General features: G+C 43.4%; 1 protein-coding gene across 1 annotated transcript; it reads right to left on the bottom strand.

Moving 5' to 3' along the window:
- Positions 1-639: 639 nt before the first annotated feature.
- DGKE (diacylglycerol kinase epsilon) lies at positions 640-27,000 on the bottom strand. The gene is made up of 11 exons (XM_063453348.1): positions 26,573-27,000; positions 17,352-17,511; positions 10,779-10,898; positions 9,624-9,767; positions 9,027-9,184; positions 8,831-8,879; positions 6,993-7,106; positions 6,332-6,403; positions 3,725-3,852; positions 2,697-2,808; positions 640-1,765 (listed from the first exon to the last, which is right to left on the bottom strand). The coding sequence occupies exons 1-11, from the start codon at positions 26,974-26,976 to the stop codon at positions 1,568-1,570; spliced, it is 1,659 nt and encodes a 552-aa protein (XP_063309418.1). The 5' UTR covers positions 26,977-27,000; the 3' UTR covers positions 640-1,567.
- Between the last annotated feature and the right edge of the window lie 820 nt (positions 27,001-27,820).

Here is a 27,820-nt window from a genome sequence, read left to right as displayed (position 1 = left end):
TGTATAGAACATGCCCCTGCAGCCTCACTGCTCAATCCTCTGCCATTTAGGAGTTAAATCCCTTTGTTTATGAACCCTAGTCACACCTCCCTGCATGTGACTTGCACAGCCTTCCATAAACACTTCCTGTAAAGAGGCTTTCTTTATTGCAAGTTCTGTTTAATTAAGATTAATTAAGATGTTCTTATCCCCTGCTATGTTAATAGCTTGCTAGACCCTGCAAGAGCCTCCTGTATGTGATTAAAGTTCAATTTAGAGATTGAGATACAATTATTTAAGGTAAATTACATCTGTTTGAAAGTGAAACCAGTTTTTTTTTTTCATGCAGGCTCTGTCAATCATAGCCAGGGGAGGTGTGGCTAGGGCTGCATAAACAGAAACAAAGTGATTTAACTCCTAAATGGCAGAGAATTGAGCAGTGAAATTGCAGGGGAATGATCTATACACTAAAACTGCTTTATTTAGCTAAAGTAATGTAGGTGACTATAGTGTTCCTTTAAATAAGTGTTTCAGAAGCAGTGCACGTGTGAAGTATTTGCAAGAGCCATTTAAAAAAATAAAATGAAAAATAAATATAAAGATTATTTAAAAAATACTGAAATTCTAATATGAACACACAATCAAGCAAACAAACAGATCAGGTCAAGGCTGGCTGAAGAATACTGCCTTAGTAAATCACACAGTTCTTGGAATAAGGTGGGCCTTTACAATAGATATTACAGGTGATAGAAACTTAATTTTCTATCACTGAAATCAGAGAAAAGCTAGCGCGAGGGAAGAGAAGTATCATTGAAGCAAGCTAGTTAACGCATTGAAAAAAGGTGAAGCTTTCATTCTGTCAGGGCAACTGTAAGTCTACATAAAGCATGTATGAAATTCCAGTGTATTATTATATTTATATAACGCCAGCAAATTCCGTAGCGCTGTACAATGGGAGTATAAACCTCTACCATCTCTGCTGGAAGGCTATTCAAAGAATTCACAAGTTACTCATTCTGTAAACAATTACGTCTCAATGTGGCTAAGCCCTTTGATAAATTCACTGTGCGCGCATGCAGAGCATCATTTGTGCATGTGATGATAAATTCCTCAATCTATTTGTACGTTTCAAATCCCAGTCTGTTCTATTGTACACAGTTTTATCTTGGGTTAGTACAAACAAACAAACTGCATATATTTTCCCCATTTTCACAGTAGTCTGGAATATAAGACATATACATCTTCTTAAAATCAGATTAGAGGATAAAAAAATAAGTATATACTTCAGGTTTCTAATACAGAAGATATTTCTGGAAAATACCATTGATTTAAAGATATGCCCCAAGATTGGGGGGTGACCTATCTACATTAGTGCACAAGATGCATTAGCTTCTCCCACAGGGAATGAAAGGAGGCAAACTGCCCATCAAATGGCTTGGTTAAGAAAAAGGACACTTACAGCCATTCACTGTTGCAGACACAGGCATGTCATGACATTTTCTGCCTATTAAAGGAAGGGCTGGCTGTTGTAAGTGGAAAGAAATCTAGATTATGAGGATGTAGTGAAGACCTCCAAATGCATGGCTGCCTAGATCTCCTCATCACTCTGATTCACATCTCTGTGTTGCTCCTGGTCTGAAGAGCTGGAGGCTTCATCGTCTGTCTGGTCTCCCACGTGGTAGAGCATTTTCGCATGGGTCTTGTGGGTAATGGTGATGGTACATGGACCTTGCGCCCACGGTTCTCCGTCTACCTGCATCGGCATTTTGGAACTTTTTAAAATCAGCTGTCGAAGTGGCAAAGAAATGGAGAAGATTAGAATAACCTTTAGTACAAATTCATGCAGTAATGTTCCCTAAAATTAACATGCTACCAACCTGCTATGTTGCAAAACAAAGAAGATTATAAAATATTTCTATAGATGATGAAATAATTATTTTTATTTTTTTCGACCAAGGTACTAGTTATCAATGAGAGCTATTTAGCAAAGCAAACCAATTTGAATAAAATGTTTGGTCTTGGCGTTTGCAAGATTTGCGTGGAGCTCTAGTTCCACAAATACTTTTTCTCCCTCTACTCGAAGTGACTTAATTTGGTTCTTTACCTGCTGTATTCAAACAGCAGAAATTGATCTATAAAGAGGATGTGTAAATGGAAATCGCTTTATGGAGTGCATAATAGTAATATTACTAGTGTCATTTACAGAAATATACGCAATTACCTTTTCTTCTATTGACACTACCTAATTTTCAGGTTTCCGTTGAATGTCAATTTGCTATTGTTACAGATATAGAAACCCTTACACACACACAGTTTAAAATAGTACTCTTATACAGTACCATACAACAGCTTTTTTACACTTTTACACTGCCTTTAAATTAAAGCGGTCTTATGCCCACTGCAGCCTTTTGACTGTATGGGTTTTAGAATTGTTCTCACCCAATAAAAAATATCATGATCTACAATGTGACTTTGTAACGGTTTTGCATTGAAACTTTTAAGCATAAGTAGAGAATAACAGTCTTGGGGTGGATTGCCGTGGCAATTTTACTTACATGCTTTGGCATAGATAAGGTAAGAATCATATTCACATGTTTGGTTCAGTTTACCTTGTAAAAGGTCTGTTTGGTTTGATCAGCAAGAAGGTAGTGCGGATCTAAATGTGTCCACGTATCAAACATCCACTAATCTAAAACCTTATAGGGTCCACCACTTACCCGTACAGTGTGGGCCTGGCCAAGCCGCACTGGATTTGCCAGCTTCACTTGAATCTGAGCACAGTGGAAGGAACCATAAACTCCGACAACTTCCAAAAGGCCATCATCATGTCTGCAATGAGGAAATTTGTAAAATTCTAAATCAAGAAAAATTGTATTAAATTCTGGGTATTATTGGTCTTTTGTTGTTTTTTTACCACAGTTAAGATAATTGTAAAACAAAGTACATAATAATAATAATAATAATAATAATAAAAAACTAGGACAGTATTAAATCTGTTCTTATTTTTTCATAATCAATTCTTATTTATCAGTCTGTAAATTCAAACAGTTCAACAGAAAATCAGGTCCTGTGTCTTTGTGCTAATGTCAGCAAAGCACTATTACAGTGTTCGTTCTGCCACAATTATAACATATCTCAGTGGCATGGCTAATTTGCAAAAAACTTTTGAGAAAGGTAACAAACAGAAAATATGCCTTGCTTTTGGACCCAAGCATGTCAAACCACTGAAGACTGTATCCAAGACCTGTCCAACTATTAAAGGGAAACAAGAGGGTAAAATGGATCACTTATTTTCTGAACACGAATAAATTAGCAGCAAGTGTCTGTTGCAAACAGAGCCATCTCCACGCCAATTAGAATCTCCTCATAGAGATGCATTGAATACATGAATCAAAGTTCAGTGTTTCTATGCACAGCGAATTAGACTCAATAAGTTGGTCCCAGGGAAACCAGACTAAAACAATCTTATTGCCATTTCCCTGCATAGATGCAGTTCGAAATTGCAGTAGACCTGATCACTCGCATGTAATGAACGGGGATCAAAGCCTTAGCAGCACCTATCAGATCTAGGAACAGCAAGTATTCTACAGCGAGCATTCTAATAAGTATTTTAACCCTTTAGTAGCAGCTCTATTTGTTAAAATAAAAAAAAAAAAAGTTAGAGCTTTATACACCGATGGCAGTCACACCAAAGTTGTCATAAGTTTATATACAGCTTGGTTCATCTTTCTTTATGATTACCTACCTAGACAAGGGGTATGGTTCATCTCCCATTCCTTCCCACAGCCTGCAGCCACCTCCCCAGTAGCCTATATTTAGCACCACAATGCCTTCCAGATTGGGCAAGTCAATCCGCTCTCCATCTAACTCCAGCTGCAGTGACAAAGCATGAAAGGTCAGCAGTTACAGAGCTGGCTACAGCTATACAGGTGATCCTCGAAAAATTTGAATATCGTGCAAAAGTTAATTTTTTTCAGTAATGCAACGTAAAAGGGGAAACTAATATATGAGACACATTACATGCAAAGCAAGATAGTTCAAGCTGTGATTTGTCATAAGTGCGATGATTATGGCTTACAGCTCATGAAAACCCCAAATCCACAATCTCAGTAAATTAGAATATTGTGAAAAGGTGCATTATTCTAGGCTCACAGTGTTCTACTCTAATTAGCTAAGTAAGCCATAACACCTGCAAAGGGTTTCTGAGCCTTTAAATGGTCTCTCATGGTCTCCAATCATGGGGAAGACTGCTGACCTGACAGTTGTGCAGAAAACCATCATTGACACCCTCCATAAGGAGGGAAAGCCTCAAAAGGTAATTGCGAAGGAAGTTGGATGTTCCCAAAGTGCTGTATCAAAGCACATTAATAGAAAGTTATGTGGAAGGGAAAAGTGTGGAAGAAAAAGGTGCACAAGAAGCAGGGATGACCGCAATCTGGAGAGGATTGTCAGGAAAAGGTCATTCAAAAGTGTTGGGGACTTTCACAAGGAGTGGACTGAGGCTGGAGTCAGTGCATAAAGAGCCACCACACACAGACGGATCCTGGACATGGGCTTCAGATGTCGTATTCCTCTTGTCAAGCCGCTGCTGAACAAACAACGTCAGAAGTGTCTTACCTGGGCTAAAGAAAAACAGACCTGGTCTGTTGCTCAGTGGTCCAAAGTCCTCTTTTCTGATGAGAGCAACTTTTGCATCTCTTTTGGAAACCAAGGACCCAGAGTCTGGAGGAAGAACGGAGAGGCAGACACTGCAAGATACTTGAAGTCCAGTGTGAAGTTTCCACAGTCTGTGTTGATTTGGGGAGCCATATCAACTGCTGGTGTTGGTCCACTGTGCTTCATTAAGTCCAGGGTCAACGCAGTACGTCTACCAGATTTTGGAGCACTTCATGCTTACTTCTGCAGACAAGCTTTATGGGGAGGCTGACTTCATTTTCCAGCAGGACTTGGCACCTGCCCACACTGCCAAAAACACCAAAGCCTGGTTCAATGACCGTGGGATTACTGTGCTTCATTGGCCAGCAAACTCACCTGACCTGATTTTTAGAGAATCTATGGGGCATTGCCAAGAGAAAGATGAGAGACATGAGACCGAACAATGCAGAAGAGCTGAAGGCCGCTTTTGAAGCATCCTGGTCTTCCATAACACCTCAGCAGTGCCACAGGCTGATAGCTTCCATGCCACGCCGCATTGAGGCAGTAATTGCTGCAAAAGGTGCCCAAACTAAGTACTGAGTCCATATGCATGCTTATACTTTTCAGAGGTCCGATATTGTTCTATGTACACTCCTTGTTTTATTGATTGCATGTAATAGTCTAATTTACTGAGATTGTGGATTTGGGGTTTTCATGAGCTGTAAGTCATAATCATTGCACTTCTGACAAATCAATGCGTCTATCTCATATATTACTTTCCCCTTTTACGTTGCCTTACTGAAATAAGGGAACTTTTGCACTGTATTCTAATTTTTCGAGTATCACCTGTAGATGAACAGACATGATTACACAGCAAGTAATGCATTTAATAGAATTACTACTGCAGTCACCATCAGATCCAGAACCAATTACATTTCCCCTGAATATGAAGAAAAGGGAAATATAAACTTCTAAACATCCTCTGTTTAGGCACCTGCCATGGAAAATACAGAAAAATGGCCTTTGCAGACAGGGTTGTATACATCTTGTAAACCCTGTTACTAGGAAATGTATTTGTAAAAATGTGTGAAACAGTAAACATATTAGCTCACAGTTTTGGACAGGAGACATTCTATTGATGTAATGGCATTGCTTAAAGGGACAGTATAGGCACCCCGACTGCTTCAGCTCATTGAAATGGTATGGGTGCAGTGTCCCATCACCCTTAACCTTGAGCATGCAATTATTGCATTTTTTAATAGTCGCCTAAATGACGCTGGACTTCCTCATGCTATGCATGAGGACTTCTAGCGTCACCTGATTCCCCATGTATCCCCATGACATGTAAACCAGATTCCTGCGCATGTGCATTAGGTCTCCCCCTGCCGGATGACCCGAGCCACTGCTGAGGGACATTGGCGCTGGACCCAGGTAAGTGACAGAAGGGTTTTTTAACCAGTTCTGCACCACAGGGGGAGTGGGACGCACAACTATAGTTTCCCTTTAACCCCTTAAGGACACATGACATGTGTGACATGTCATGATTCCCTTTTATTCCAGAAGTTTGGTCCTTAAGGGGTTAATGACAGCTGTCTCTTAAAATAATGTAACTCCTACTAGACACACAGACAAAGTGTGCACCCCTCCCCCCCCTTTTTTTACTACATGCAATTTTAGATTTGATGAGAAGAGTAGAGTTTTATGTTTACAATCTTACCTCTATTTTCTTGTTAAGATCTTTACATTCTTGAACCAAGCAATCCTTTGTCCCATAAAACAGGTAAACAGCCTGTAATAAAAAACAGAGCTGTCACATTTGCTGTAACGAGCCCAAAATTACTTAAATGTAAAATTATTCAGTCCCAAGACCCAAGTAATGACAGCATGCTGGAATTGATCCCCAATATAGAGCACAACTATAGAGTAACGTGTCAAATTTCTGGGCTCTAAAACCCAAACAGACAATGCTTTCTGGACATTCCTCCTTAAACATAGGTAAGCCAGTAAGCCAAACAGTCCAATGTTCCAGGTACCCCTTTGCTTAAATACAGATTAATCAGCTGTCAGTTTTAAAGATAATCCAACTGTGACTTACAGGAACAGCTAATGAAATGGCCTGTTTAGGACATATTAAAAGTAAATGTTTTTCCAAGAGATTCTAACAGCTGCCCCCAACCTAGTCCCAAATGCTCAATGGTCCACATTTGTCTGTAACCCCACTGGAACCGAACTGGAAAATTCTGAAATCCTTGACGTACGCCTGAGAACCACAGGTCTAAATAACTTTGAGCAGTAGTCTGCTGAAAGGCATGAGATGGAATGAACTGTGTCCATCAGCAGAAAATAAAAGAATATTTGTCCATTTCCAAAAGACCTACCTTGTTGACAAGTCTGCTAGAAAACAGGGATGGAGTCTTCTCACGGTGAGTATGGAAATTTAAGGCCATCAATGCATCTGGACCAACTGAGAAGTAGTTATTCATTGACAATACCTGAAAAATAAATACATCAGCTAGTTAAAACATGGCTCATTACAGTCACCACTACTTCGGCTATATTAATAATATGTATTTTTTTAAAAGGAATACAAATTAAAAACCACGCATTGAAGAGTCTGGGAATCAATATACAAACACCAGTTAGCATAGAGCATTTGTTAATACATTGATTCAAGGTGCCTTGTAGGAATGGAATCCATTAAAACAGAAGGGGAGAAGAGACTGAATAAAATAAATCCACAGCAGAGAAACATCACAGTTGGAGGTGGGACTAAGGCTTGTTATTGGTTCTAAACTATAATTAAAAAAAACCCAAAAAATAAAAAACTAACTGTGCTCTTATAGAAAACAAGCCACTAAAAGGAGTTTATTATGGGACTGGCAATCTCTGGAATTCCTCTCTTCTAATGAAAGGATTAATATATTTAAAAAAAATGTTTAGGTGCGGAGATGGTCTTTTTCTCAGACAACATAAAACAGAGCCATTTAAAAAGCCTCAGAGGGGATATGATAACATTATACAAATATATTCGGGGCCAGTACAAACCATTATCTGGAAATCTATTCATAAACTGGACTTTACATAGGACACGAGCTCACGAATTTAGGCTGGAAGAAAGGAGATTTCATCTAAGGCAACGAAAAGAACTATACGGATATGGAATTCTCTGCCTGAAGAGGTGGTTTTGTCAGAGTCCATACAGATGTTTAAATTGCAATTGGATAAATATTTGCAAAAACATAACATACAGGGATATAATTTCTAATTAGTGGGGTAATAGCTGTTTGATCCAAGGATACATCTGACTGCTATTTTGGGGTCAAAAAGGAATTTTTTTCCTAGTTTGTTGCAAAATTGGAAGCGCTTCAAACTAGGGTTTTTTCCTTCTTTTGGATCAATAGCAAAAACATATGTGAAGAAGGCGGATCTTGATGCTATGCAACAAATATTTTTTTTAAAAACAGCCGTGCTTACATTTGGTTGAAAACACACCTCTAGTGGCTGTAAGCACCACTAGAGACTGTTCCTTGATGGATTTCATGTTGGGGTTATCACACACATAGGATAATGGCACTGAACACTGGTAATATCTCTCTATGAGGAACACTGGAATCAATACTTGCATGAGATGCACTGGACGATCACAGCAAATTACTTCATATCAGGCTGCATAGAGAAGATGTTTTTTTTGTTTTTTAAATTACCAAGAGCGGTCAGACAGACAATGAATTTTCTAAGGTCTTTATGTTTGGCATCATGCAGAGTCATTAGAATGCAAAAGATTACCAATGCTTCTTATGAGAATCAATGGATTGGTGGAGTCATCCCTGCACTGTAAGTCTTCAATGCATTCAATGACTACTGTGAGATGATCAATACCAATCAATATCAATCAATGGTGATTTCTGGTCCACAGATCTGACATATGTAAATGTATGACAAGGGATGCTCAATATGAAGAGATCTCTTTTCCTAGCAACATGTGTTATTTGGTTTCTTTCATTGTTTTTTTTTTTTTTAATGAAACGGTGTACTATTGTGAAATTTGAAACAAAAAATAGCAAAGTTTTGAGAATTGTTCCAACTTATATACGGATGAAAATGTAGCAATTCACTTGCAAACGGTTTAGTGATTTAAGTCCCTGAGTGAGTGCTGTATTAAGACTTCTGAAATAGCTTTGCTTTTGTTGGTACTATGAATGTTGGACATCTGTACCTTTGGTTTCCTCAGGCTGTACCCTTTGTTTGTAACTTGTACTTTCCATCTGGAGAGAAAAAAACAAACAAACAAACAAACAAACAATAAAAACCAAAACAACAACATTAAAAGAGTCTTGGTGAAAGTAGAATAGTCTTCGGTGTTTGGTGCAGAGACTACATTACAGACTTCAATAAGAAGGAAGAAGGCTCACCTATCAAGTTTGACGCTGTCAGCATCCATTACGTTCCGAAGTATTTGCTCCACAGGAACATCACCAGCAAAGCCAGGTCCCCATCCCAATGAATTAGCCAAGTCGTTTCCTGTCCCCAGTGGTAAAATGGCTACTTGCGGAACAAAGTTTTCCAGACACTAAAACACATGCAATGAAAATGTGTCTAATACATAGAATATTTCGTTTTTTAAGACTTACAAAAACCTTAAATATGAAAGTCTGCAATCACGCTGCTAGGCCAAAGATTATAGAGACCATAAATTGTCAAGCCCTAGCCAAAATAACTTGTACATAATGATTCAAGAATGACTTATTATAACAACATAATATGAAACAGAGAGAAATAATGCTTATTCTTTTGATGATAAAAAATTATATATATATATATATATATATATATATATATATATATATAAAAATAATACACAATACACTAAATAATACTCATATGAAAGCCTTGTCTCATGTGAAAGAAAAGCAATAAAAATGCTGTGTTTTTTAAATGGTAAAAGACTGGTAATGGCTCTATTCTGTTATTCTATAATCTCACGAACCAGGAGAAAGAACGAGTTCTACCTTTATCTTCATTTCATCCACAGCATCCAGGACCCAGCCTACTGTGCCGTCCCCACCACAAACCAGCACCTTTGCAGAATTTGGTGGCAGCAACGTGCAGAGCTGAAGAGCTTTAAATGGTGAGATCTTGCTTAAGTCAAACACCTGGAACAAAAAGGTTGCAGCCATCAAGAAATAGCAACCATGTTACATGTTCTGACGCTTTGTGATTGACCAATTAAAGTGCACATTTCAATGGCTGTTAGATACCCACAACACAGAGCATGACAAAGAAGAGCAGCCAATAACAGGCTGACACAGAGCAGCAGGCTCCTCCCAAACACATCCAGGTTTTATCATGAGTTTTCTAAAGGGTAGGGTTTTTTTTATATTACTAAATCTGTAACTTATTTTGCTTCTATACTGCTAATTTAACAGGAAAACAAAAGCATCTTGCTGTCTCTTTAACAGGCACTTGTCAGTTATGAGCCCTTCAGAGTCCTTTCTCCACTAGTTCTCCAAATCCTGGCTGATTCCCTTTCCAAGTGACATTCGCTGTGAGTCCTAAGCTACATAGGGGATTAACCCCTTAAGGACCAAATTTCTGGAATAAAAGGGAATCATGACATGTCACACATTTAAAGCTGCAAAGCTTTAAAGTGGTTCAGCTGCCCAAACGTATTTCTCTCATCAATTCCTCTTATCAGAATAGTTTCTTCATTTTTTATTTATTTTATCTTATCTATTTATTTTCATCTATTTCTCTTTAAAACAGAAGACAAAGTAGGGACTACTTTGCCGAACGTATTTTTCCTAAACTTGACAATCTTGACAAAAGGCTGGAGTGAACAGTAAGCTCTACTTCCTTTGTCAGGAAAACGTTTCACACAATACTCATCTATCCATCCAGCCCTTCCATGTAACCTCGCAAGATCACGCAACTGATCTGCATTTAATAAGTGTGTGCTTTAATTATGTGTTCTTACATACTCCCTGTACCTTTTAAACCTTTAACCTGTGCATGGGAAGAAAAGAACATCCTACCCTTAAACTACAAACTGGAAAAATACTATTACGGTAATTTTCTCCAAGGACTACTAGCTCATCTGTAATCACATACACAAAAAAAAATCACACAAAATGAAAAAAGTGTTATATTATATTTAATGTCTTTACCTGGGCAGGATTCAAAAGGCCCTTGAATTCACTGAGGAGAACCTCACCCATGTTGTTCCCGCTGCGTGTATTTGCTAGTACTATTAAGGGGGTCCATTGAGCCCCCAAGGAAGAGGCTAACTGGAAAGAGAGGGAAAAAAAAAGATTAACCAACTCATCAACCAACATAAAATCATTCCATTTTTTTTTTTTTTTTTTTTTAAACAAATTATTAAGTTTCTCAAATTATAATTTTAGAAATGTATTCACCAAAATACATACATAAAATGATAAGAGTCAGGAATTCAAAGTGATTTTCAAACTTTAGGGCAAAACAGTGGAAGTGGCAACAGCTGACAGAGAGGGATTACAGCTTAGCTATTTTGGTCTAAAATTTTTAATTTTATTAAAGGACACGGAGGCTCATATTAGGCTTTATCTCTTTCTTTATTCCTCAGCAGCAAATAAAGGATATTGATATTTTTAATATAGCAATAACAACAAATACCCTTAAGGGTTAACCATATCACATTCCAGATATATTAACCAATGGGATCAGTCCTTGTACTATGTCCCCTCATGTGACCTAAGCCACTCCCTCTTTCTTTGCTGCTGCCTCAGCCAAGTACCTCATATTTTTTTGCTCTGAAAAAATTGTACTGTATTTAGGTGTTTGTCTAGTGTTAATGTACCTTGCAGATCATTTTCATTAATTATTATTGATGTGTTTACTGCTTTAGTGTTTTGTTTCTGTTTTTTTCTTGTTTCCTCAGTGCAGGGTACTTGTACCTCCCCTGGGGCAAGCCTCCACTCTGCATGGGTTGTTTATAACCCGTTTTTTTTAGGGATCGACCGATTATCGGTTTTACCGATATAATCGGCCGATATTCGGTATTTTCGGCAATATCAGTATCGGCCAATAGGGATACCGATATTGCCGATAATACCTCCCAGGACCGCCGGGCTCATTACAAGCCCGGCGGTCCTGGGGGGGCGGGCAGCAAGCGTTTACTCACCTCCCAGCAGCTCCTCCAGCTCCCCAGTGTAGATTTACACTGGGGAGCTGGAGGAGCTGCTGGGAGGTGAGTAAACGCTTGCTGCCCACCCCCCCCCCCCCCCCTCCCCTCGCTAAACTAATGCCACTGGACCACCAGGGATTAACATATCCCCCCTCCCTGGCAAGGAAACAAGCAGGGAGGGGGGAGGGGACAACAAAAAAAGAAATAATAATTAAATATATATATAAAAAAAAAATAATATATATAAAAAAAATTATTAAAAAATGCCCCCTCACACATACACTATATGTATGTATAGTGTGTGTATATAATGCAGTGTGTTTGTGTAATGTTTGTGTAGTGTGTGTGTATATAATGCAGTGTGTTTGTATAGTGTGTGTGTATATATAATGCAGTGTGTTTGTATAGTGTGTGTGTGTATATATAATGCAGTGTGTTTGTATAGTGTGTGTGTGTATATATAATGCAGTGTGTTTGTATAGTGTGTGTATATATAATGCAGTGTGTTTGTATAGTGTGTGTATATAATGCACACTACACAAACACACTGTATTATATACACACACACACACTATACAAACACACACTGCATTATATACACACACACTATACAAACACACTGCATTATATACACACACACTATATAAACACTACACAAACACACTGCATTATATAAACATTACACAAACACACTGCATTATATACACACACTATACAAACACACACACTGCATTATATAAACACACTACATTCACTATACACACACACACACAACACAAATACACACACTCTGCATTCCTTATATGCACACACTACACAAACACACACACTTTGCATTTAGTATATACAGCATTCACTTTACACACACTGCATTCACTTTACGCACACTACCCACACACACTACACAGACACGCTGCTTTCATTATATACACACTAGACAAATACACACTGCATCCACTAGACAAATACACACTGCATCCACTACACAAACACACACTGCATCCACACCACTCACACTACACAAACACACACTGCATCCGCTACACACACACTGCATCCGCTACACACACACTGCATCCGCTACACACACACACTGCATCCGCTACACACACACTGCATCCGCTACACACACATACACAGCTCCCCTGTCTAAACACACTGCATCCACTACACATGGCATGTATATTTTGTGCATTTACCTTTAGAAATAGTTTTTTATTTTCCAAAATGGTAAATGTACAGAATATCGGCAAATTATATCGGCTATGGCCTGAAAGTTCACAGAATATCGGTATCGGTATCGGCTCTAAAAAATCAATATCGGTCGATCCCTAGTTTTTTTTCCCCCACAGTTTCCTATTCCCCCCCTTCCTCCTCCTCCTCACCTCCGCAGCTCATAACGAGCAGCCTAGCCACCGACGGATCACGGCCATTAATAACCGCTATCTAAGCCGCCCGCACATGCGCGGTTCTCTACCGCGCATCGCGGCGGCCATCTTGCGATTGTCGATTTTGCCGCCCTTTTCACCCGTCGTTTGCGCCGCTCGTTAAGGGAGGGGCGCGAGCTGATTGGCTAGTGGAGGTGTTGGGCGGCTTACCAGTGTCCCCCAGGAGTCATTCCTGAGGGAACACTTGGTAAGCTACCATATTATTTGTGCAATACCTTGTTTCATGTGCCATATAGTGTGCCTTTGCCCTCAAGTGATTTTATACTGTGCAGGCAGAGTTTGGTTTTTTTTTTACACTTGTTTTTCCATACCTGGGTCATAACCCACTATAAGGGGTGTCAGTTGCCCTGTGCCATTCCCCATTAACCACCATACTGAGTAGTGCCTGTTTCCCCAACTCAAGCTTTGTATTAAATTCTGGCCAGTATGCAGTCCCAGGCTGACAAACAGGTTTCTGACCCCTCTGCCTCTGTTAAGCCTAGCAAGCAAATTACAGCAGCCCTGCCTACAGGCATTGCGGCCATTAGGGGTGGTGAGGAAGCATCCCAGGACCACGTGAACTCAGAGGAGTTCCAGGCGCTCCTGGATGCTACAATGAACAAGTCAGTGACACAGGCTATATTTAATGCCATGGGAGTGATGTCAGACACCCTGTCACACACTCTATCTCCTCCGCCATTATGGCATCCGGCAGAACCCCCGGTTCATTACCCCCTATACCTGCTGATAGCAAGCCAATGGTCCCTAGCGGCCGCAAGGCTACATGCAAATTACACCATCTAAAAGGTGTCGCCTCCAAAACCAGTGTGACGGACAGGTTGCGCCCTGTTGAAACTGAGGACATGGTGCTCCCACGTAAAAGAGCCCCCAGCCGGCAAAAGCGTTGCGGAATTGGAAGCGGGCAAAAGCCCTACCTGATTCGTCCGACTGATTCAGACTCAGAGGAGGCTTCAGATGGGTCAGAGGCAAATCGACCCGATTTATTCAGACAACTCGTCCCCTGAACGCAGGTGGCTTCAACATATGGAAGCATGGAACGGCAAAGCAATATTCGGAACCATCCCGGATCTCATCATAGAATCCAACGCGAGCAGACTCGGATGGGGCGCTCGTTGTGGTCCCACCTCTACAGGTGGAAAATGGTCCTCACAAGAAAAGGAACTCCACATCAATGGTTTGGAACTCCTAGCGGGGTCATTTGCTCTCCGGAGCCTCCTCAGACACATGACCAATTGTTCCATACTGTTGCGCATGGACAATATCTCGGCCGTTCGTTACATCAATCACTTGGGTGGCACAAGATCGACAATACTCATGAATCTGGCGAAATAATTTTGGCATTTCTGTCTGAGCCGCAACATATGAGTACAGGCAGAATACCTTCCAGGACTCTCCAAAACATTAGCAGATTGGAACTCCAGGCATTGACGAGACAGCAGTGCTTGGCGATTGAAACACTTGATATTCCGAAAACTCCAACAACTCTGGGGCCCGATGCACATCGACCTTTTTGCCTCCCAGCTGAATGCTCAACTTCCTTCGTTCTTCAGCTGGAGACCGAACCCAGACGCCTTGGCATTGGATGCCTTCCAACAGAATTGGCCAAACGACCGGCTTTATGCCTTCCCTCCCTTCTCACTCATAGCACAAACTCTCCTACACCTACAACGCTCCCGAACATCGCTAGTTTTAATAACACCGTTCTGGATGGCACAACTTTGGTTCCCTTCACTCATGGAAATGTTTATCGACTTTCTCAGACTGATCCCAGGAACCACGAACCTATTATCAGACCCCGATGGGAACTCTCATCCACTTCTGATACAAGGCCATCTCAGACTTCTAGCGTGGCTCCTCTCTGGGGACCCTCGTCCCTGCCGAATGTTCCATGAACAACTTTGGACTTATTGGCGGGAGCTTGGGCCCCAGGAAGAAAGCGATCCTATACTCATGCCTGGAACACATGGTGTAGATGGTGCGTGGAACAACACGTGGATCCCCTACGTGCTCCTGTAAATCACGTCCTGGTTTTCCTTACTACCCTGTATGACCAAGGTTTGGCCTACCGCACCATAAATGTGTACAGATCGGCGATCTCAGCCGGCCACAGTGGATGGGGGGGGGGTTTCCCAGCTGGGAAGCATTTATTGGTTTTTCGTCTTTTACGAGGCATAAAATTTGCGCGGCCACCACAACCCCGATATACAGCCTTATGGGATGTTAATAAGGTCCTTCGCTTACTGGAAGACTGGCCTCCAAACTCGGATCTCACACTCAAGCAAGTGTCCGCAAAATTGGCTATGCTCCTGTGCTTAATTTCCTGCAAAAGGGTGTCAGACATCGAGCCCTGGATATCGATGCACGGTCCTTCACCCCACATGGTGTCCTGTTTAATATCACTAGACGTACGAAGTAAAAAATCACATCAGTCTTCTACCCATCATTTCCTCACAACGCTTACCTCTGCCCGGTGACATGTCTTCAAGAGTACGAAAAAAGGACCCAGTCAGTTCGGAACCCTACAACACACGACCTATTCTTGGCGGTGAGGAAACCTCATCACCCAGTATCCACCGTAACTCTGGCACGCTGGGTGAAATGGATAATGTCGGCTGCTGGCATCAACACATCAGTTTACGGAGCACATTCTACTAGAGGCACTATGGCCTCTAAAGCATTCTCAATTGGTTGTAAACTGGAGGACCTTCTCCGCACAGCTGATTGGTCCCGAGAATCGACGTTTAAAGAATACTATTTTCGGCCAACAGAACATATCTCGTCTATGGTCATCTCACAGCTTTAAACTAGCCTAATATGAGCCTCCGTGTCCTTTAATAAAATTACCAGATTTTACTACTTACATGACGTAAAGTCATGATTATATAAAGGACACAGAGGAGATTATTAGCCCACCCGATGACAGGTAAGCCATACATGTATCTTCCCATGTTATGAACTAATAATATTAATTTTGAATTTCCTGGACTTAAGAAAAAAGTTTCAGATATGAACGCTTTTTGGAAAACTTGTACGGCTTATATGCAAGACAACGATATTTGAATATATTTTACCACATATCTCTCTGTCTCCTACAGCTTAACCCTGTGATGGAATAACCAGGATCATCCTCTACCCCCTAACTATACCAGAAGACTCACCGGAACCCTCTACCGGAGACTATCCAAGTTTATGAATTTTTCCTGTTAATGTGTTCAGCTTCGGCGTCAGCTAGAAAGAGGGAGTGACTTAGGTCACATGAGGGGACATAGTACAAGGACTGATCCCATTGGTTAAAGGAACACTATAGTCACCTAAATTACTTTAGCTAAATAAAGCAGTTTTAGTGTATAGATCATTCCTCTGCAATTTCACTGCTCAATTCACTGTTAAATCACTTTGTTTCTGTTTATGCAGGCCTAGCCACACCTCCCCTGGCTATGATTGACAGAGCCTGCATGAAAAAAAAAAAACTGGTTTCACTTCCAAACAGATGTAATTTACCTTAAATAATTGTATCTCAATCTCTAAATTGAACTTTAATCACATACAGGAGGCTCTGGCAGGGTCTAGCAAGCCATTAACATAGCAAGGGATAAGAAAATCTTAATTAAACAGAACTTGCAATAAAGAAAGCCTAAATAGGGCTCTCTTTACAGGAAGTGTTTATGGAAGGCTGTGCAAGTCACATGCAGGGAGGTGTGACTAGGGTTCATAAACAAAGGGATTTAACTCCTAAATGGCAGAGGATTGAGCAGTGAGGCTGCAGGGGCATGTTCTATACACCAAAACTGCTTCATTAAGCTAAAGTTGTTCAGGTGACTATAGTGTCCCTTTAATATATCTGGAATGTTATATGGTTAACCCTTAAGCGTATTTGGTTTTTCTTGTTATTGCTATATTAAAAATATCAATATCCTTTCTTTGCTGCTGAGGAATAAAGAAAGAGATAAAGCCTAATATGAGCCTCCGTGTCCTTTATAAAATCATAACTTTACGTCATGTAATTAGTAAAATCTGGTAATTCTCGTTTAGATTCCGGACAATTCCCTGCAAACAATGTGTTTAGATGAGCAGATACCAAGTTGGTGTTTGTTTTGCAAATCAGCTACTTTGTCTATTATAATAACCTTTTTGTAGTCAGCAGGTTTGCCTTTCTTTATCTGGCTGACAGATGACAGGTAACTTGGAGGAATAATAAGATTTCTGAATTCACCAAAATCACAGTTTGCAGTCTTTATACGGTCCTGCATGCACTCGTCATGTACGGTTATCTGGCACCAAATGCACCTGAGGGGAAAAAAAATAAAAAAAATCTAAGTTTATGAATGTTTGACACAATCTCTAGGAACACCTTGCTTAGAAAGGAAGTAATCGCCAGGGTCTATCTTCAGTCATCAGGTTTAGGGCTAGTAGGTGCATGTCATATTGTCTCAGCAAGCCTCAATCTCGCAATTAGGTGGTGACAGTTCCTCTTTAACCTAACGCCGAAACATTATACTAATGGTTACCTAAATAACAACAATAAAGTAGCTTTACAATACTCAGCTCAGAAGAGTTGCCCTATTTTCTTACTACTGGATTGCATAAGAAGACTTACTATTATTCTGCATTTAGCACCAGTAGGTGTGAAAAACTTATATCCTAGGACAAGAGGGCTCTCAAACAGTGAGCTGTGATCTATCCTATAGAGTGACTGAAAGGACCACTATAGTGCCAGGAAAACACTCGTTTTCCTGGCACTATAGTGCCCTGACGGTACCCCCACCCTCAGGGTCCCCCTCCCGCCGGGCTCTAGGGGGAGGAAGGGGTTAAACTTACCTCTTTCTCCAGTCCCGGGCAGGGAGCTCTCCCCCTTTTCGACTAAATGCGCATGCGTGGCAGGAGCCGCACGCGCATTCAGCCAGTCCATAGGAAATCATTCACAATGCTTTCCTATGGACGCTGGCATCTTCTCACTGTGAAAATCACAGTGAGAAGCGCCGAAGCCCTCTAGCGGCTGTCAATGAGACAGCCACTAAAGGCTGGATTAACCCATTTATAAACATAGCAGTTTCTCTGAAACTGCTATGTTTATAGAAAAAATGGTTAAACCTAGCTGGACCAGGCACCCAGACCACCTCATTAAGCTGAAGTGGTCTGGGTGCCTATAGTGGTCCTTTAATTAACTAAAACAGATATTAAATAGCTGATACTATACATGTGACAGTTCCCTCAAACTGTGCACACACAAACATGCAACACGCTAGTGCTCCACTGGGTTAACATGAGTGGTAGATACCACTTAGTACACTTTATTTTTCTTGAGGGATCTATCCTATATTGTGCACTTCCTGTACCCACATCATCCTATTCCTTATTCTAGATCTGCTCACTGGCTCCATACTGTAGCTTGCGGACTACCACCACTGCACAGCCTGACTTACATGCTAAAATACACAATAAATGGGGTATAGAGGTCATTTATCTACATCTTTTACCAGGACTTAATTTTCTGGAAACCATTTTTGCTACGACATAACGACTAAACAACACTGAAGCAAGCCAAGGAATAATGCAAATAAATGAAAATTACAAACAGTCACTTTGCATAGGTAGACTGCACAGTAACCATCACGAGTTACAAAGGCTTCACTGTTGTGATTGCCATTTAAGTCTTGATCTAAATGTTGATAGAAACAAAGATGGATAATTATGTCAGAGAACTTTCCTGAAAACAAGTGCTTGCTTTTGTCTAGTCATTGCATCTCAATATCACATTGTCAAGCTTCAATAACATTTTACAGACCTATTAAAATAATAAGCATGCAATTGTAATGTATACAGGCAGCATATGACACATACAATGGTCACTTGACCTCGAATTACTTAGTTTGTGTTGTCTCCTGTGCAGTTAATATTGGGGTACTCTGGATATTTAGTGACACACCTTGGGCTGGCTTCCAATCAAGAAACATATACTGTAAGTGGTCTGTAACTGCTCTGGATATTGATATAAATAATGAGGTGCTTTGTACTAAGAAAAAAATAGTTGGGTGTGATAGACTAGTAAATGGGTATGGGGGCTGCAGAGACAGCGTGCAATAGATATACTGTGTTTGTGGTTCTCTATCAGGGGTAGAGGATGCTTTGTTCTTGCAATGGATACAGGGTCGGTGGTCTTGTATCAAGGATAGTGGGATGCTCCGTTCCTGCATATACTGGGTTGTTAGTCCTGTATGATACTGTGTCCCATAGTAACCACTTACAGGGTTTTCTGTACATCACAGATTGATGCTCTAAATAGATACAGGGTTGCTGGTTTTGTATCTGACAGAAGGATGATGTTTCCCCATGGTAAATAGATACAGGGTTGCGAGTCCCCATAGTAAATATAGATAGGGTTGATCAAGAATAGAGGGAAGCTGTGTCCTTATAGTAAATAAATACAGGGTTGCTGTATCAGATAGGGAGATACTGTGTTTCCATACTATGTATCTCTGGCAGGCAGTGCCGTAGTACATATCCCTGCCAGGCAGCATAGACACACAGCACCATGGTACATATCCCTGCCAGGCAGTATATACACACACAGCACCATGGTACATATCACTGACAGGCAGTGTACACTCCGTACCCTGCAGTCTCACTCAGTACACTGTCAGTACCTGCAGTCTCTCATTGCACACACTGTCAGTACCTGCAGTCTCTCAGCACACACTGTCAGTACCTGCAGTCTCTCATTGCACACACTGTCAGTACCTGCAGTCTCTCATTGCACACACTGTCAGTACCTGCAGTCTCTCATTGCACACACTGTCAGTACCTGCAGTCTCTCATTGCACACACTGTCAGTACCTGCAGTCTCTCATTGCACACACTGTCAGTACCTGCAGTCTCTCATTGCACACACTGTCAGTACCTGCAGTCTCTCATTGCACACACTGTCAGTACCTGCAGTCTCTCATTGCACACACTGTCAGTACCTGCAGTCTCTCATTGCACACACTGTCAGTACCTGCAGTCTCTCATTGCACACACTGTCAGTACCTGCAGTCTCTCATTGCACACACTGTCAGTACCTGCAGTCTCTCATTGCACACACTGTCAGTACCTGCAGTCTCTCAGCACACACTGTCAGTACCTGCAGTCTCTCAGCACACACTGTCAGTACCTGCATTCTCTCATTGCACACACTGTCAGTACCTGCATTCTCTCATTGCACACACTGTCAGTACCTGCAGTCTCTCATTGCACACACTGTCAGTACCTGCATTCTCTCATTGCACACACTGTCAGTACCTGCAGTCTCTCAGCACACACTGTCAGTACCTGCAGTCTCTCAGCACACACTGTCAGTACCTGCAGTCTCTCATTACACACTTTCAGTACCTGCAGTCTCTCAGTACCTGCAGTCTCACACTGTCAGTACCTGCAGTCTCTCAGTATACTGTCAGTACCTGCAGTCTCTCAGTATACTGTCAGTACCTGCAGTCTCTCAGTATACTGTCAGTACCTGCAGTCTCTCAGTATACTGTCAGTACCTGCAGTCTCTCAGTATACTGTCAGTGCCTGCAGTCTCTCAGTATACTGTCAGTGCCTGCAGTCTCTCAGTATACTGTCAGTGCCTGCAGTCTCTCAGTATACTGTCAGTGCCTGCAGTCTCTCAGTATACTGCCAGTGCCTGCAGTCTCTCAGTATACTGCCAGTGCCTGCAGTCTCTCAGTATACTGCCAGTGCCTGCAGTCTCACACTGCCAGTGCCTGCAGTCTCACACTGCCAGCGCCTGCAGTCTCACACTGCCAGCGCCTGCAGTCTCACACTGCCAGCGCCTGCAGTCTCACACTGCCAGCGCCTGCAGTCTCACACTGCCAGCGCCTGCAGTCTCACACTGCCAGCGCCTGCAGTCTCACACTGCCAGCGCCTGCAGTCTCACACTGCCAGCGCCTGCAGTCTCACACTGCCAGCGCCTGCAGTCTCACACTGCCAGCGCCTGCAGTCTCACACTGCCAGCGCCTGCAGTCTCACACTGCCAGCGCCTGCAGTCTCACACTGCCAGCGCCTGCAGTCTCACACTGCCAGCGCCTGCAGTCTCACACTGCCAGCGCCTGCAGTCTCACACTGCCAGCGCCTGCAGTCTCACACTGCCAGCGCCTGCAGTCTCACACTGCCAGCGCCTGCAGTCTCACACTGCCAGCGCCTGCAGTCTCACACTGCCAGCGCCTGCAGTCTCACACTGCCAGTGCCTGCAGTCTCACACTGCCAGTGCCTGCAGTCTCACACTGCCAGTGCCTGCAGTCTCTCTCAGTACCCTCTATTCTCACTGTCAGTACCTGCAGTCTCTCTCAGTACCCTCTATTCTCACTGTCAGTACCTGCAGTCTCTCTCAGTACCCTCTATTCTCACTGTCAGTACCTGCAGTCTCTCTCAGTACCCTCTATTCTCACTGTCAGTACCTGCAGTCTCTCTCAGTACCCTCTATTCTCACTGTCAGTACCTGCAGTCTCTCAGTACCCTCTAGTCACACTCTCAGTACCTGCAGTCTCTCACTGTCAGTACCTGCAGTCACACTCAGTACCTGCAGTCTCTCAGTCTCACACTGTCAGTACCTGCAGTCACACTCAGTACCTGCAGTCACACTCAGTACCTGCAGTCACACTCAGTACCTGCAGTCACACTCAGTACCTGCAGTCTGTCAGTACCTGCAGTCTCACACTCAGTACCTGCAGTCTGTCAGTACCTGCAGTCTCACACTGTCAGTACCTGCAGTCTCACACTGTCAGTACCTGCAGTCTCACACTGTCAGTACCTGCAGTCTCACACTGTCAGTACCTGCAGTCTCACACTGTCAGTACCTGCAGTCTCACACTGTCAGTACCTGCAGTCTCACACTGTCAGTACCTGCAGTCTCACACTGTCAGTACCTGCAGTCTCACACTGTCAGTACCTGCAGTCTCACACTGTCAGTACCTGCAGTCTCACACTGTCAGTACCTGCAGTCTCACACTGTCAGTACCTGCAGTCTCACACTGTCAGTACCTGCAGTCTCACACTGTCAGTACCTGCAGTCTCACACTGTCAGTACCTGCAGTCTCACACTGTCAGTACCTGCAGTCTCACACTGTCAGTACCTGCAGTCTCACACTGTCAGTACCTGCAGTCTCACACTGTCAGTACCTGCAGTCTCACACTGTCAGTACCTGCAGTCTCACACTGTCAGTACCTGCAGTCTCACACTGTCAGTACCTGCAGTCTCACACTGTCAGTACCTGCAGTCTCACACTGTCAGTACCTGCAGTCTCACACTGTCAGTACCTGCAGTCTCACACTGTCAGTACCTGCAGTCTCTCAGTACCCTCTATTCTCACTGTCAGTACCTGTAGTCTCTCTCAGTACCCTCTATTCTCACGGTCAGTACCTGTAGTCTCTCTCAGTACCCTCTATTCTCACTGTCAGTACCTGTAGTCTCTCTCAGTACCCTCTATTCTCACTGTCAGTACCTGCAGTCTTACTCAGTACCCTCTATTCTCACTGTCAGTACCTGCAGTCTCTCAGTACCCTCTATTCTCACTGTCAGTACCTGTATTCTCACTCAGTACCCTCTATTCTCACGGTCAGTACCTGCAGTCTCTCAGTACCCTCTATTCTCACTGTCAGTACCTGTATTCTCTCTCAGTACCCTCTATTCTCACTGTCAGTACCTGTAGTCTCTCTCAGTACCCTCTATTCTCACTGTCAGTACCTGTATTCTCTCTCAGTACCCTCTATTCTCACTGTCAGTACCTGTATTCTCTCTCAGTACCCTCTATTCTCACTGTCAGTACCTGTAGTCTCTCTCAGTACCCTCTATTCTCACTGTCAGTACCTGCAGTCTCTCTCAGTACCCTCTATTCTCACTGTCAGTACCTGTAGTCTCTCTCAGTACCCTATATTCTCACTGTCAGTACCTGTAGTCTCTCTCAGTACCCTCTATTCTCACTGTCAGTACCTGCAGTCTCTCAGTACCCTCTATTCTCACTGCCAGTACCTGTAGTCTCTCTCAGTACCCTCTATTCTCACGGTCAGTACCTGTAGTCTCTCTCAGTACCCTCTATTCTCACTGTCAGTACCTGCAGTCTTACTCAGTACCCTCTATTCTCACTGTCAGTACCTGTAGTCTCACTGTCAGTACCTGTAGTCTCACTGTCAGTACCTGTAGTCTCACTGTCAGTACCTGTAGTCTCTCTCAGTACCCTCTATTCTCACTGTCAGTACCTGTAGTCTCTCTCAGTACCCTCTATTCTCACTGTCAGTACCTGTAGTCTCTCTCAGTACCCTCTATTCTCACTGTCAGTACCTGCAGTCTCTCTCAGTACCCTCTATTCTCACGGTCAGTACCTGTAGTCTCTCTCAGTACCCTCTATTCTCACTGTCAGTACCTGCAGTCTCTCAGTACCCTCTATTCTCACTGTCAGTACCTGTAGTCTCTCTCAGTACCCTCTATTCTCACTGTCAGTACCTGCAGTCTCTCTCAGTACCCTCTATTCTCACTGTCAGTACCTGTATTCTCTCTCAGTACCCTCTAATCTCACTGTCAGTACCTGCAGTCTCTCTCAGTACCCTCTAATCTCACTGTCAGTACCTGCAGTCTCTCTCAGTACCCTCTATTCTCACTGTCAGTACCTGTATTCTCTCTCAGTACCCTCTAATCTCACTGTCAGTACCTGTAGTCTCTCTCAGTACCCTCTATTCTCACTGTCAGTACCTGTAGTCTCTCTCAGTACCCTCTATTCTCACTGTCAGTACCTGTAGTCTCTCTCAGTACCCTCTATTCTCACTGTCAGTACCTGTAGTCTCTCTCAGTACCCTCTATTCTCACTGTCAGTACCTGTAGTCTCTCTCAGTACCCTCTATTCTCACTGTCAGTACCTGCAGTCTTACTCAGTACCCTCTATTCTCACTGTCAGTACCTGCAGTCTCTCAGTACCCTCTATTCTCACTGTCAGTACCTGTATTCTCACTCAGTACCCTCTATTCTCACGGTCAGTACCTGCAGTCTCTCAGTACCCTCTATTCTCACTGTCAGTACCTGTATTCTCTCTCAGTACCCTCTATTCTCACTGTCAGTACCTGTAGTCTCTCTCAGTACCCTCTATTCTCACTGTCAGTACCTGTATTCTCTCTCAGTACCCTCTATTCTCACTGTCAGTACCTGTATTCTCTCTCAGTACCCTCTATTCTCACTGTCAGTACCTGTAGTCTCTCTCAGTACCCTCTATTCTCACTGTCAGTACCTGCAGTCTCTCTCAGTACCCTCTATTCTCACTGTCAGTACCTGTAGTCTCTCTCAGTACCCTATATTCTCACTGTCAGTACCTGTAGTCTCTCTCAGTACCCTCTATTCTCACTGTCAGTACCTGCAGTCTCTCAGTACCCTCTATTCTCACTGCCAGTACCTGTAGTCTCTCTCAGTACCCTCTATTCTCACGGTCAGTACCTGTAGTCTCTCTCAGTACCCTCTATTCTCACTGTCAGTACCTGCAGTCTTACTCAGTACCCTCTATTCTCACTGTCAGTACCTGTAGTCTCACTGTCAGTACCTGTAGTCTCACTGTCAGTACCTGTAGTCTCACTGTCAGTACCTGTAGTCTCTCTCAGTACCCTCTATTCTCACTGTCAGTACCTGTAGTCTCTCTCAGTACCCTCTATTCTCACTGTCAGTACCTGTAGTCTCTCTCAGTACCCTCTATTCTCACTGTCAGTACCTGCAGTCTCTCTCAGTACCCTCTATTCTCACGGTCAGTACCTGTAGTCTCTCTCAGTACCCTCTATTCTCACTGTCAGTACCTGCAGTCTCTCAGTACCCTCTATTCTCACTGTCAGTACCTGTAGTCTCTCTCAGTACCCTCTATTCTCACTGTCAGTACCTGCAGTCTCTCTCAGTACCCTCTATTCTCACTGTCAGTACCTGTATTCTCTCTCAGTACCCTCTAATCTCACTGTCAGTACCTGCAGTCTCTCTCAGTACCCTCTAATCTCACTGTCAGTACCTGCAGTCTCTCTCAGTACCCTCTATTCTCACTGTCAGTACCTGTATTCTCTCTCAGTACCCTCTAATCTCACTGTCAGTACCTGTAGTCTCTCTCAGTACCCTCTATTCTCACTGTCAGTACCTGTAGTCTCTCTCAGTACCCTCTATTCTCACTGTCAGTACCTGTAGTCTCTCTCAGTACCCTCTATTCTCACTGTCAGTACCTGTAGTCTCTCTCAGTACCCTCTATTCTCACTGTCAGTACCTGTAGTCTCTCTCAGTACCCTCTATTCTCACTGTCAGTACCTGTAGTCTCTCTCAGTACCCTCTATTCTCACTGTCAGTACCTGCAGTCTCTCTCAGTACCCTCTATTCTCACTGTCAGTACCTGCAGTCTCTCTCAGTACCCTCTATTCTCACTGTCAGTACCTGTAGTCTCTCTCAGTACCCTCTATTTTCACTGTCAGTACCTGTAGTCTCTCTCAGTACCCTCTATTCTCACTGTCAGTACCTGTAATCTCTCTCAGTACCCTCTATTCTCACTGTCAGTACCTGCAGTCTCTCAGTACCCTCTATTCTCACTGTCAGTACCTGTAGTCTCTCTCAGTACCCTCTATTCTCACTGTCAGTACCTGTAGTCTCTCTCAGTACCCTCTATTCTCACTGTCAGTACCTGTAGTCTCTCTCAGTACCCTCTATTCTCACTGTCAGTACCTGTAGTCTCTCTCAGTACCCTCTATTCTCACTGTCAGTACCTGTAGTCTCTCTCAGTACCCTCTAATCTCACTGTCAGTACCTGTAGTCTCACTCAGTACCCTCTATTCTCACTGTCAGTACCTGTAGTCTCTCAGTACCCTCTATTCTCACTGTCAGTACCTGTAGTCTCTCTCAGTACCCTCTATTCTCACTGTCAGTACCTGTAGTCTCTCTCTCAGTACCCTCTATTCTCACTGTCAGTACCTGTAGTCTCTCTCAGTACCCTCTAATCTCACTGTCAGTACCTGTAGTCTCTCTCAGTACCCTCTATTCTCACTGTCAGTACCTGTAGTCTCTCAGTACCCTCTATTCTCACTGTCAGTACCTGCAGTCTCTCTCAGTACCCTCTATTCTCACTGCCAGTACCTGCAGTCTCTCTCAGTACCCTCTATTCTCACTGTCAGTACCTGCAGTCTCTCAGTACCCTCTATTCTCACTGCCAGTACCTGCAGTCTCTCTCAGTACCCTCTATTCTCACTGTCAGTACCTGTAGTCTCTCAGTACCCTCTATTCTCACTGTCAGTACCTGCAGTCTCTCAGTACCCTCTATTCTCACTGCCAGTACCTGCAGTCTCTCTCAGTACTCTCTAGTCACACTCTCAGTACCTGTAGTCGCACAGTTTGGGCTGGCTCCCGCACTGCAGGCCGCACACGGTGCACTGGCTGCACAGGGGGACGTTTCCCCGGACCCAGCGGTGGCTCCATGCCGCCCCGCTCTCTCCCTCCTTGCAGGCGAAGCGCCGGGCCGCCTTTTTGACGCAGGCCTGGTCCGCGCAGAGGCCGCAGCAGCGGCAGTACAGGCCCCGCAGGATATGCACGCCGCACTCGGAGCAGTATGTCGGCCTGCCGAACAGGTCGGTATGCTCCCAGGAGTGCTTCCCGTCCCGGGCCGGACCCCGCTGCCTGCGGCCCCGGCGGACACTGCACCACACGGTGATCAGGACAGGGATCAGCACCGCGCACACCGTGACCAGCGCGAGGCCCAGCCCGCGCTCCGCGTCCGGCTCCATCCCTCACCGCGCCCTCATGGCGCTCCGCAGATACCTGCAGGAAGCGTCACCTAGGAGACCGGCGGCGCGGCCCCTGACGTCACGCACAGAGCGCTACACGCCAGAGACTGAACGCGGCTCGAAATCTGTCTCCGCCACTGGGAGCAGCAAGGAAAACCACAGACTCTACACATTGTACATTGACAGAAATGGAGACACCGCAACATGCACAAACTAATTCTAGGGATGTGGTTGCATACACACAGATACACACTGACACACACACTGACACATACACACTGACACACAGATACACACTGACACATACACACTGATACACACTGACACACACACACTGACTGACACACACTGACACACAGATACACACTGACACATACAGATACACACTGACACATACACACAGATACACAATGACACATACACACAGATGCACACTGACACACACAGATACACACTGACACATACACACAGATGCACACTGACACATACACACAGATACACATTGACACATACACACAGATACACACTGACACATACCCACAGATACACACTGACACACACACACACAGATACACACACACTGACACACACAGATACACACTGACACATACACACTGACACACACACACTGACACATACACACTGACACACACACACTGAAACACACTGACACACACACACTGACACATACACACTAACACACACAGATTCACACACACACATACACACTGACACACAGATACACACAGATACACACTGACACATACACACAGATACACACTGATACATACACACACTGACACAGATACATATACACACAGACACACACTGATAGATACACACT

Source organism: Pelobates fuscus, chromosome 5 (genome assembly GCF_036172605.1).
Source record: "Pelobates fuscus isolate aPelFus1 chromosome 5, aPelFus1.pri, whole genome shotgun sequence".
Classification (NCBI taxonomy): domain Eukaryota; kingdom Metazoa; phylum Chordata; class Amphibia; order Anura; family Pelobatidae; genus Pelobates; species Pelobates fuscus.
Note: the sequence above shows the minus strand (reverse complement) of the source record. Positions and strands in the feature narration are given on the sequence as shown.